Below are 12,098 nucleotides of genomic sequence, written 5' to 3'. Positions count from 1 at the left end.
TGAGAGGAAAATGTTTGCCTGCCTAAAAGTCTGTGTTTGGACTACAGCACCATAGGATCCCATTCATTCTGGACTGTTTCACCTAAGGAACCAGAGGTCCAGAGAACAGGAGCTCTAGATTATATTGGAAGTTCTCTGATGATCGCCTTTTAGCTAGCAGGAAAAACATAACACTAAACATTAGAATGATGGCATTATGCAGCGATAGAGATATTTTGCTAGTTTTTGCAAAAATATTTCCATTTGTAATGTTTAAAAAAGATCTGAAACAACAGAAAATAACTGGAACAGAAAACAAGTTCAGTCTGTTTTTTTTTACGTATTTAAGGAAGAACTTTATACATTTGCCTAGCAAGCAAAAAAAATCTCTGTTCAATGATGAGACACAAATCCCTCATTTTTTAAAAAAAGACTTAAGTAGGCTGCTTTTTATTTAGAACAAGGCCTTCCTGTTTTAAATTGCGTTTGTATCATGACCTCCTATTTCTTGGATTTGGTGGGTGGCAAATTATCGAACACAGCAAAATAAAAATCACCCCTTATGGATTATAAGTTATTTTTTCACTCCCCCCAAGGTAAACTTCATTCAGTTCATCTGCATCATTCGGATCTTGGTTCAGAAGCTGAGGTGTCCTGACGTGGGCGGCAATGACCAATCACAGTACAGGTAGGATTCGATTTGATGCATGAGCACAAAGGAAACCGCACCTCTGCCTTCCTGGATCCTCGTTTTGTTATATTTTCATTTTTTTCCAACATGCACTTGAAGCCAAGTTAACAAAAGGTGACAGGTTGTGTCAACTGTTGTGTCATCAAGTAAATGACACCTGCTCAGTCAGTAAAAGCTGCTGTGGATAAAAGAGTCAGCTAAATTCTTCAAAGTATAAAACATGATCATCTGAGACACCAAGACCATTTTTTATCCTCTAGTATTGCTGACTGAGATAAGAGTGACGCTAACGCTCATTCGACAAGACAGCGTTTCAGGATGCTGCTCTTATGAAACGGGGGGGGAACCTTTGTTCCTTTATGGAGCCACATTTTCTCTGCAGTTTAGTGTCTGTTTAAGGCTTTGCTTTGTTTAATCTTCAGGCAGTTTTCCTCTCTGGTGAAATCTTACTCATGCTGAGCTGTCAGGTATTCTTCATGTCCACAGGGATCCACGATTTAGTGGCGAGAGGTGGTGGGTAAGCCCAATTTGTTTCACTGCAGGATCTCTTGTTGGTGTAGGTGAAGACTGAGCTGACACTTGACAGCTTGGGAGTGATGAAGGAAAAGAGGATTTTACCGTTTTCTTTGGGAGTGTGCTGCATGAGCAGTTTGATTGTCCACTTGTATCCCGATGCCACGCGGAAAAGTGCAACTTTTCTTTCTTACTTTTTGAGATTTCCACTGTTGAAAGGCTTTGCCCAACAATGTCAATTTATTTTTATATGGGGTTTTCTATGAACTCATAATCACAGTGTGAAAGAGACAAATAGGAATTGTATCCAAGAAAGTTCCTTAAATGAGCCAAACTGATGCCAAACAGCCAACAAAGTGTAGTGAACAGATCCTTGATCTACGTGCAGCAGCAGTGCTGAAGATGTCAACACAAAAGAAGGTTGATGGCAAAGTTTTAAGAATTTATTAAAGTCCTACAAAAATGTGACAAGTCAAAAAGGAGGAATGTGCATACAATAAATACACAAAGAAATAGAATAACATATATTATAAATAAAATAATAAATAAAGACAAATTAGCAGAGGACTTTCAAGCATGTCCAGCCAGGAGGAGACCCTGGAGCAGAAGTGGGAAACACTACAACTGACTGGCTTAATTGGCTTGGGAATACTTTGGTATCACCCTGGAAATAAATCCATACTCATGAGCAAGCGTGGTGTTAGAGCACAGATGGATGGGTGCATTTAGTAGTCTGATTGCAGTGGGATGTAAAGGGTTTTTGGAAAGATTTGTTGATGGTGTGAGCCTCCCAGCAGAACCCTGGACAGCAGATGCAGCGAGTTATCTCAATTCAAGAGAACAGTTCGAGCTCAGTTTTAAAAAAGTCCGACAGGCTTCTTTGTTTATGTCCACATAAATCTGTGACTTTCCTCCATTTGCGCTTTGAACTGAAGACACTTCAGTGAGAGATGAAACGTCTTCAAGCAACTTCAATAAGTCCAGACGCTTTTCTTTCCAAGCTCCTTAGATCTTTCCACTATTTCACTGCCTCACATTACCATTGGGTGTATTTTTATGTTTAACACTGAGACAGCAGAAAGAGTGAATACAGAGGCTTGTTTTTACAGGCTGCAAGGCCCAGGTGAGCAGAGTATGGTGAAGTATGTTTGGACCACCTACAAAAGAATCCGTGTCAGACGAATTAGGCACCCTAGTCATCCATGTTTAACTGATTTATTGCATCGGTCTTGTAATTAACAATTAAAAGAAACACTGCATCATGTCTTATTCTTAAATTGTATCATAAAATAATTGTATATGACTGTTTCTCTCTCAGGAGGCTGGCCAAATCCACACTCCTGCTGATTCCTTTGTTTGGCATCCACTATGTGGTCTTCGTGACTCTCAGTGAATCCATCGCAGAAGATTATAAAATATTTTTTGACCTTGCCCTTGGATCTTTTCAGGTGCTGAACAAGTGTCTTTCACCTTATTGATCCTTTAAAGCAGCGATTCTGAAACTTTTCTGAAAAAACTTTACTTCATTAAGTGTTTGTTTTTTTAGGGTCTGGTCGTGGCCATTCTCTACTGTTTCCTGAACAGTGAGGTAAGTTATCAGGTGAACTGATAAAATACAAAGTATGGATTTAGTCATTTTAATGAGCAGCCAAATTGATTAAACAGTAAAACATTTGAATGAAAGTGATTTCTGTGAGGCAAAATAGAAAATCTATCCATGAATGTTTCTATACTCAACTGATAGTGTGCCTGTTTTGCTTAATTTTGTCAAACTTTCATAGAAACATTTAATAAATTACATTTGTTGGAGCTAAAACGTGTTTTCCTTATATTCGTTTATTAAAAAGTGTTTAAAATTAAAATCTGCAAAGTGTTGATTGCTGAGTGTCCTCCTTCTATCTGCCAGTCAGACTCCATTCATTAATAAACTTAGCTACACTGTGTCAGCTGAATTTGTCACACCTTTTGACTTTATGTAAAATCATTGGATGTATCATGATGTGTTCCATTACATTATCATAAATACTGGTGAGTGGTGAATTTGACAGATGGAGGAAGTTCCGCTCAATCAGTTAGAAGCTGCCCGGGATCCCAAATAATTACTGTGCATGTAACTGATATGTGTGATTAATATTTGGAATGAGGTAGTGATTGAACTGTAGCAAAGTTTTATGTTCTCCATAGATACTCATGGAGAATATGAAGAAAAACAAAGATGAATGGCAGATATCAAAAAGGAGGAAAGTATTTATAGATTTAAGATGCCACTCAGGCAATTTGATCAACTGGATACAAAATAACAAGGAAGCATCTTTTCCTTGTTCTTTTCCTAAAGTGGAAGGTGCTCATTGATGCAAATGCTGAGAAAGATTTTCTAAATTTGGTCTCACAGCATTCTTCTTGCCACCATTCTGCAACCCCGAGCTCCAACTGAAACTGGGGAATGGGAAACTGAATTTTCCACCAACTAAGCAGGCTGATTTATCCTGGCTTATATAAGATGATCACACAGATAATCAGACATAATCATGCCAAATGTTGCTGGACCAAATGGATCAAATTATTTATACACACACACACACACACACACACACACACACACACACACACACACACAAGGCTGTGTCTCCCATTTTTTAGTATCCCCCAGAAGTGGCAGATGAGATGCATTGACTAACTGGATCAAGTTTTTTAGCTATATTGGTGTTTAGTTGATCCAAATGATTAAATTTTTTTTATTTTACCTGTTCCTGAAGGTTCAAGGTGAGCTAAAAAGAAAATGGCGGAGCATGTATCTGAACTGTCGTCTGAGCAGGAATCGCCACAACAACACCTTCGCCTCCAGAAACGGTTCACAGCACATGGTGCAGTTTCACAGCAACTCCAGAACCCAGTCCATTCTGCAGACAGAGACCTCGGTGCTGTGAGAACACGAGGTCTTTGACACACAAACAAACATACAAAAAAATGCAGTCTTAAGATTGACCTGGGTCCAATAGTTTTACAAAGTTATTAGGAAAATACAAAAAAGTAGTACTTTGAAATGAAGTACCACAAGGGTGGGACCTGCACATCATTGTAGTGCAGATTTTGGTTTTAGCTTTACAAATCTCTGCAAGCCTTCAAGTTTCTCATTAGTGGATCAAAAACTTTTCAGATCTGTCCAGTGAGGTTTACTGTGTTTGCTGCTAAGAGCCTTTTTTTTTTTTTTTTTTGCAGTCTTTATGCTATGATGTCTGCTGCGTGAGCAGAGAAAAACATGTGCAACGTCCTTAAACTGTTTTACCTGGAACTTTGTGCACAGATGAGATATAAAATGTATATACTTGAATGTTGCATGCATTGAAATCTATATTTTTGAACAAACATATACGTGTAATAGAAACAGCATGATCTAGGTGCTGCAGACTTTAAATTGGCTCTTGCAAAAAATGCAAAAAAAACCAGAACCATTTTTGCTGTCTTTAACAGAAAGCAAAACAGGTGATTGTTTCAGTATACAAATCTTTATATAACTGTTGCCTGCTGTGCGATTTAACACCGCTGGTAATACTGTGCTGCAGTCTTACCAGCTGTCATTTTGGAGCCATGTTGTAAAATATAATAGATTGGCTATGGGAAACCTTGCAATACTTTTTTGTTTGATACTGACCTAAAATTCATGGTAGCCGTGTCAGGATTTAGTTTCCAGAACGTGCATGCTGTATGCAATAACGCAGCAAAGTGACAGTCCTGTCATTAAATCCCGCAAAACTACTCACCTTAGTTCTTTCTTATATGTTTTCAATCCTTTTCCATGTGCCTCCTGTGTTCTCCCAGCCTTATCACAGGTGTCTGTGTGAGTTTGTTCCTCACCCTGTTTCAGTTTAATCCCTGCTTTGAAAGAATGATCTTAATGTGGTCGATTTTAATTCCAATCTTTTTTAATTTCCTATTCTCATTATTGTCTTGATTGAGTCCATCTGTTCCCTCTCCATGGTGTTTGTCTTAGAAAAATAGACTCTTAGCCTCCAAATGTTCTCCTGTTTGGTGCTCCTAGCTGGCTGTCACTCTGTAAAGCACCTTAAGTTATCAAATTCCTGATTAAAGCCTCTTGTGTTTCGCCACCCTCCTGTCAGTTGCTGTTGTGTTTGCATACTGGGTCCTAATGGGAATATTTCCAAAAATCTGTGAGAAATGCTGGTGTCCAAACCCAACTTTAACACAGCATTTGCTTCCAGTACCAAGTCATTGTTGTTGCCTTTTTACCACAGCTGTCTCCAAACCCAAATTTGGGCATGTTATCCCTTTTGGAGGCCATAGGTAGTACATTTATTATCATTTAAATAGAAAAACTTGGTTATGTAAATTTAAAAAAAAAATAAAGTTGTAAAAATTGATTTGTAAATATTTTTTTAAACATTAGGTTTTTACTTCTAGTGTCTCTAGCTGTTCTTTTAATAAGCTTCTCCTAGTTTTTTTTTTCGAACCATTTCACATAAAGGTCAGTTTTAATGATTGATTTTTTTACAAATATACAGGGAAAGGTGACAACTTGTCACTTCAGTGAATCATTTACTAGTCCACAGTGGCCACACCCACCCATTTGATACTTAAAATTACTGGTAAGAATAAGTCGAAATTTTGACCCAGGTCAGCACATGAGCTCAGTGTTTCTGGGCTTATGGTTAAAAACAAAACAAAACCATTGGTAAACACAGGGTTGTTTTGTACCAATTTTAATCCAAACTGTTCTCCAAAACACTTTCATTTTAATGCACAGTCAACAAACTGCTGTCACTGAGAAGTCCTGAGCATGCTCCAAACTCTTCATCCATGCTCTGATGGTTTTGGCACAGTGCTCGGTGACCTGTTCTAAAGACACAACACAGACGAGCACTTTAAAGATGTCATTTAATTAACAAGATGACGTGTTCGTGAGAGCCTGTGTTGGGAAATAATGTTGTCTTTAAAATTACTTACATAAAAAGAGGTTTATATGATAGAAATTCGCTTCAAAACACATTTAATGTGTTTCAGCAGAAGAACCTCCAGGCCGTCACCACTTAATGCAGAAGTGCCTGGTGGATACAAGTAACTATGAAATGTTTTACTTTATGTTGGTTTTATTCATGCAACCAGTGTTTTGTGGTAGTTGCATGAAATCCTCAGTGTTTGACTTTTTTTGATTGCTTTTGGTAAACGGCTGTTAACGTGTGATTTCTTGTAGATTCTAATTGTATATTTTGTCAAGACAAAACGCGAAAAAATGAAAACTTTTGCTTTTTGCAATGTGCTATATTTTTCTTTAACATGTTGTATTTAATGGTCAGCACAATACAAAAAGTTCTGGTGACACTTGATTTAAGGCATACAGAATTATTTTTAGTAGTTTCCTCTTCAAACCTTTAATTTAAGTGTATGTGTGTGTCCCTATATTTTAAATCAGCATTCAGTTCTTGCGTTGTGTCACAAAATATAGTTAATAAAATACACATAAACATCGAGGTAAAGTCATACTTGCAGCAGCAAATAATCTGGTCCATAAAATTTGAAGAACTTAGAAGGAGATCAGATATTTGTCCAAACTTATTTCAATGTGTTTTGCAGGGTGAACAACACTGAGGCAGAGATGAGTCTTGAAATTTCTGTTTTGTTTTTAAAGCGATTATTATTTATTACATTTTTATGGTATCCTCTGCATATCAGCAGATGATACAAAATACTATATATTACATTACTAGGAATGTATGATGCTTTACTCTTTCAAGAGTTATTTTGGGGATTTTATTCATGCTTTTATTTTATGGGAACTTATTAGACAGACAGGGAGATGCCTAAAGAGCAGACTTGCAGCATGGATTCACTGTCTATGGTGCAAATGGTGCTTTGTTAAAAATTTGGAAAGGAACAGAAAAGGAAATGACAAAAAAAGAGGGGGCAAAAAGATAAAGCATGTTTGAATAGTATGGATAACGACAACTGTGTTCTTCATGGTAACATGTCTTTGTAGTTTCTTAGTAATCCACTTCATGGTAGTTTTAAGTACTTGGATTTAGTTACCTTGGATTACTGGATTACTTTTTGGTTTGTGAAGAAATATCATCCCTCTGTTTCGTCATTGTCATCCACCTACAACCAGTCAGATGCATGGTACAACATAAAGAGCCAGCTCAACAGGACAGACTCATCTGTGTCTGTGACAGGAGTAAAATAGGCCGTCTGTATCTCCTGTAAACAGTTAGCACTAAACAGAGGTGGCGGCTTAAAACACCAGGTCTCAGTAACCTAGAATGCAGTCTTAAGAACCCCACCAGGCAATTCATCCCACACTCCCAACTCAACCCAACAAGCGTCTTGAAAGAGAGATGAAATGTCCTCACACACCAAAACAAAAACACAGCAATCATTTAGTCTAAGATATTTATTAACAGTTTTAGTAGCAGGTGGGTACAGGTGTCCATACTAAGGTTTTAGCTCAGCTGCTGCTGATTTTGTCAAAAAATTATTTGGTCCTTAAACAGAAACTAAATAAGTAAATGTTCCCACTTAACAAGCTGTACCTGGTCATGTTTAAATAACGATTTAAACAAGTGATCATCTATTGAAATCAATGTCGATTAATTTAACTAAACAACTTGTTTAATTGTACAGAAATTTCAGTTGTAATTTCAAAACAAAGCTGTTGCCTTAATGAAAGTGTTACCAAGTACCTTAAAAGATGTCACTATGTTACTCAGTGTGTCATTTAACATCTATGTGACTACAAATGATTGAGAGTCTACAAAACCATATACACCACACAGTGTTGACTTGCCGAGTGAATTCATATTTAATGTTGACTGACGTGATGCTACGAATCATGTCGCCTGAACACATATATTTGTACTTAGACACCATGAATGTCATGCAAAAGATGATTGATAAAGGCTACCATTGTAAGCATTGCACTGTGTGAATGTAACTCTCTGGAAATTTGCATTTTATTTAATATTGCTTGTTTGTCTGTCCCCTCAATGATAGGAACATGATTTCTGGGTGGTAACATTTATTACATTGAAAATTCTAGACACTTGGGCCAAACTTGTTTGCAGTTCAAAATCATTTGAAGTCACTGGGGTTGGTTTTATCCATTTCTTCCTTAAACTAATCTGAACCAAAACCATTCAAAAGCTTGCAAATTGTGTAATTATCATCATTACTAATAGCCTCAAGTGATTCAAAGACTCTGAAAACTACTTTTAAAATCTTTGAACCCATTATAGTATCTACACCAGCCCAGACCTCGAGAGCTTTGGTCCTGCAGATTTTAGATGCATCCCTGCTCCAACACAGCTGAATGAAATGGTTGAATTACCTCTTCAGCAGGCCATCAAGTTTAGCAAAGGCCTGGTAACAAGCCAATCATTCGATTCAGTTGTGTTGGAAAAGGGATGCATCTTAAAGCTGAAGGAGAGTAGCTCTCGAGGACTGGAGTTGGAGACTCCTGATCTACACAATCTAAAGCGTATCCCAGCAGTTGGTGGCCCCTTCAGTGCTGATACTGTCTTCATCTCAAACAGGAATGAGCCTAGCTGTATAAATGTCGTGGAAGCTTTTATTCCACCTGAGAACAGTAGCTACTGGCCTTATTATAATTTATTCATTTTAGAGTCTGACTCAAGGCCAGTTCATGGTTTCCATGTTGAAGAGGCCACATAGCCAGCTGTGAGGAAATTCATGCACAGCCCAAATTTTGGGTCCTCAGAGGGAAACAACGGAATATGTGCCAAAAAACTTACATAAAAACCTGGTTTTTGCACCACATAAATTTCCACCATGTATATTTTATTGATGACACTTCCACATCTTGTTTTTGGTTGCTATTTGTGTGTGTGGTTGTGTCTGTCTCTTCTAGCAATATTGCACATAAAAAACAGGTTGTGCACCGTTACACCATCAAAGGTTAAAATTTGATGTGTTGGCTTCTTCAGCTCACACAAAGAGTGTACTTTATGGTATCCATTTATGGAATACTACATTTTATAATGAACTTTAAAAATATCCAGCCTTCACCATATTCACGATAGACTCCTTTGCTAGTGCACATGACATGTTCAGATCTGCTTGTTTGAGTTTAGTCCGCAGAAACCATGAATTGGTCTTTACTTTTACCTGTTTTCTTATTTGGTACCCAAATAAGCAGGCAGTTCTCCATTGTGGTTCACAAAGCCCAAAAGAAGATTCCTAAAATGTGTTAAAGCAGTCTCTCCTTCAGCACATTTCAAATGTTGCAATTATTATTATTTTTAGCCTGTTGAAAACTCTTTTGCAGCTCATTGTTGATTGATGTGGTTGGAAATTAGTGACTGTTTTCTTTTAAAAGACATCCGAACATGTGACAAGGACATTGAAATGGAAGCACAGCTTGAATGAAAATTAAAAAAATAAACAGATTCTGTGCACTGCTTTTGTTGCTTCTGGTTTATTTAGTCTTTTATAAAGTTTCAGCGGTTGAAGGTTGATCAGAACAAAGCAAAAGTTGTTTAAAACAACTTTGGTTTCTCACAGTGGACGCTTACTAACCTATCAAGTAAACACATCATAACAAGCTTATGAAATCCTGGGTTACACTCTTTTTCATATATATATTTAGTGCAAGGGTTATTAAAATTCTAATTGGGCACACTGTCTTGATGTCTTGGAAATATCAGAAGCTAATCCAGACTGACGGACTCAGTTCCTGCCTCGTGTTGGTGAAGGTATGTAGTCTCGAACTGCTCTTTTATACGTTGCTAAAATCTGAAAGCTGCAATGAAGATGAGTGTTTGTTTGAGTAATGATATTATTGTCAAAACAAACAGACTGTATCGGTGGTCCAATCATCTTACACAATGCTGTCTAACAAATGTCCTTTATCTGCCCTCTAATTAGGATGAATTCCTCTCATCAGATAAGAGAAAAACAGCATGGGCAGTGAACTGTGGTCACTCTGACTCCTTAGCTGAAGTTCACATGTAACAGATTTTAATTAGAGTAATGCATCATGGATTTCATCTCATGCTTCAGACACAAATACTGAATTCTTTCAAAGAAATAGAAATATTAGATCAATAAAATGGAAGAGACATATTATGCAAATGACATGATCTTTGCCATGACTTGTAATATATTGTATATTGTGTTTGAGGAACAGTCGTGAATAAAATTTCTACCAATATGTGGTTGCTTACAGTCAGAGTAAAGAGCCGTGTTGCATTGATTCGATTTTTTTAACATTGCTTAAAAGGTTTAAAATTCAACTGAAGAAAAGTCCGAATGTTCTGCTTTAAGGACTTTTTGAACTAATTAGTGTGTAGATTACACGCTTTAGTCGAAGAAACTAGTCGTGAATACAAGTGCCGTGCGCTAAAGTCTTTTCAGCTGATTTCACTCACCAAACTGGATCTATTGATCATGTTTGGATGACTAAATAGCTTATATATATTTGTCTGGGTGGTAATGAAGAATAAACACCACAGCAGTATGAAACATCGACTGGGCCAAAATGACGTCTGCAGCTACATTTACAAACTATTAAATGCCCTGCAGCTGTGCTGCCTGAGCCCCGATGAGGTTTTCCGATAAGTGCTGCCGGTTTCAATTAACAATCCAACATGCAGGACCAGACATGCATTCATGTCTGTGAGTTAAATAAAAGCAAAGTCACAAAGATGGCACTGTTGCTTTATGCAAACTGGACTAGGCATTAAGGAGCTATGATTTAATGTGGGCTCAAGACCTTTGATGAATAGACACAAAAATCTGATAGTTTTGTCCAAAATAATGTCAAAAAACTTTATTAACACAGTTAAATGCCTGAAAACTTTTCTAAGGAGCTTAGAAAGAAAAGTGTTAGGACTTATTTAAGTAACTTGAAGACGTTTCACCTGTCATCTGAGAAGCTTCTTCAGTTCTAAGAGCTATTGGTGGAAAGTCCCAGATTTTAAGCCTATGGGAGTGTCCCCTAGAGGGTCATAGACCTGCTGATCCTCTACCTAATCACACAAACCAAGGTGTGAAAACGGGTGTAGGTCACAATCAGCCAAGGATTCAGGTGAACCAATTGGTAAAACCTAGCCCCACCCTATCATGTGATTTCCTGAGATCAAATGACCCAGGATGTGAGCGGTTGTAAAGGCGTCTGGGAAGGGATCCCAAAACTGGATTATAGATGTCAGACAGTTGGTGTCGTAAGCCTCCGCCTCTGTTCAAAGATGGTCATTCACAGTCTTTCATACCATCTGTCTCTCTGTCCAACATGTGAACATCTCTGTCTCAGTTGCTCTTAGAACTGAAGAAGCTTCTCAGATGAGAGGTGAAACGTCTTCAAGAAACTTAAGTTAGTCCAGACGCTTTTCTTTCCAAGCTTGTTAGACTACCATGACCTGGATGACGGAGAACCTTAACATAGTCTGACAACTTTAATCCTGAAGATGGAAAAAAGAACAAAAATTGAAAAAGCAATGGTGTAAGTTTAGATTTTTAATAAGCCAGCCACTTTATTAGTGTGTTTCTTTCTCTGTGAGAATAGGGAACAATTTTTTTTGTTTGACATACGGTGTTGTACTTTAAAATAAATATAACTTGACCTAATGCAGAGTGGGCTACTGTTAGGTTAGTAGTCATCAGTCTGAGTTTTAGTCTGTTAATGGTTTTGATTATAAAGCGTGCCAAACTTTATACTTTATACGTCAGACTGTAAATGTTGGAGGAAGATTAATTTCCCCTTAACCATAGTAAAAAGCCAGTGTGATGTTGGATTGTGTCGATATGTGAGTAGCGCTGCTGATTATGTGGTTCATTTGCACCTAGTGAGTGGGAGAGTATTTCCAGTAATGAGAAAGCATCTGAAGCCAGATGTTCCCTGCAGTATGAGAAAGGGCAGCCATGAAAAGCATCCAGGCATGATTTTCTC

At 37.6% G+C, this 12,098-nt stretch overlaps 1 protein-coding gene across 1 annotated transcript in view; it reads left to right on the top strand.

Annotated features, from left to right (window-relative positions):
• Positions 1-4,392, top strand: part of vipr2 (vasoactive intestinal peptide receptor 2) — a 75,878-nt gene extending 71,486 nt beyond the window's left edge. Inside the window, exons 10-13 of the mRNA XM_085438908.1 lie at positions 576-667; positions 2,502-2,631; positions 2,730-2,771; positions 3,940-4,392. Of these exons, the coding sequence (XP_085295034.1) occupies positions 576-667; positions 2,502-2,631; positions 2,730-2,771; positions 3,940-4,110 (435 nt within the window). The 3' untranslated portion in view covers positions 4,111-4,392. The remainder of the gene's footprint in view (positions 1-575; positions 668-2,501; positions 2,632-2,729; positions 2,772-3,939) is intronic.
• The last annotated feature ends 7,706 nt before the right edge of the window (positions 4,393-12,098 follow it).

This window comes from Copadichromis virginalis, linkage group LG18 (genome assembly GCF_057382275.1).
Source record: "Copadichromis virginalis isolate Kocher_CV1m ecotype Utaka linkage group LG18, C_Virginalis_male_GT1.1, whole genome shotgun sequence".
Classification (NCBI taxonomy): Eukaryota; Metazoa; Chordata; class Actinopteri; order Cichliformes; family Cichlidae; genus Copadichromis; species Copadichromis virginalis.
This window is presented reverse-complemented; position numbering and strand designations above follow the sequence as displayed.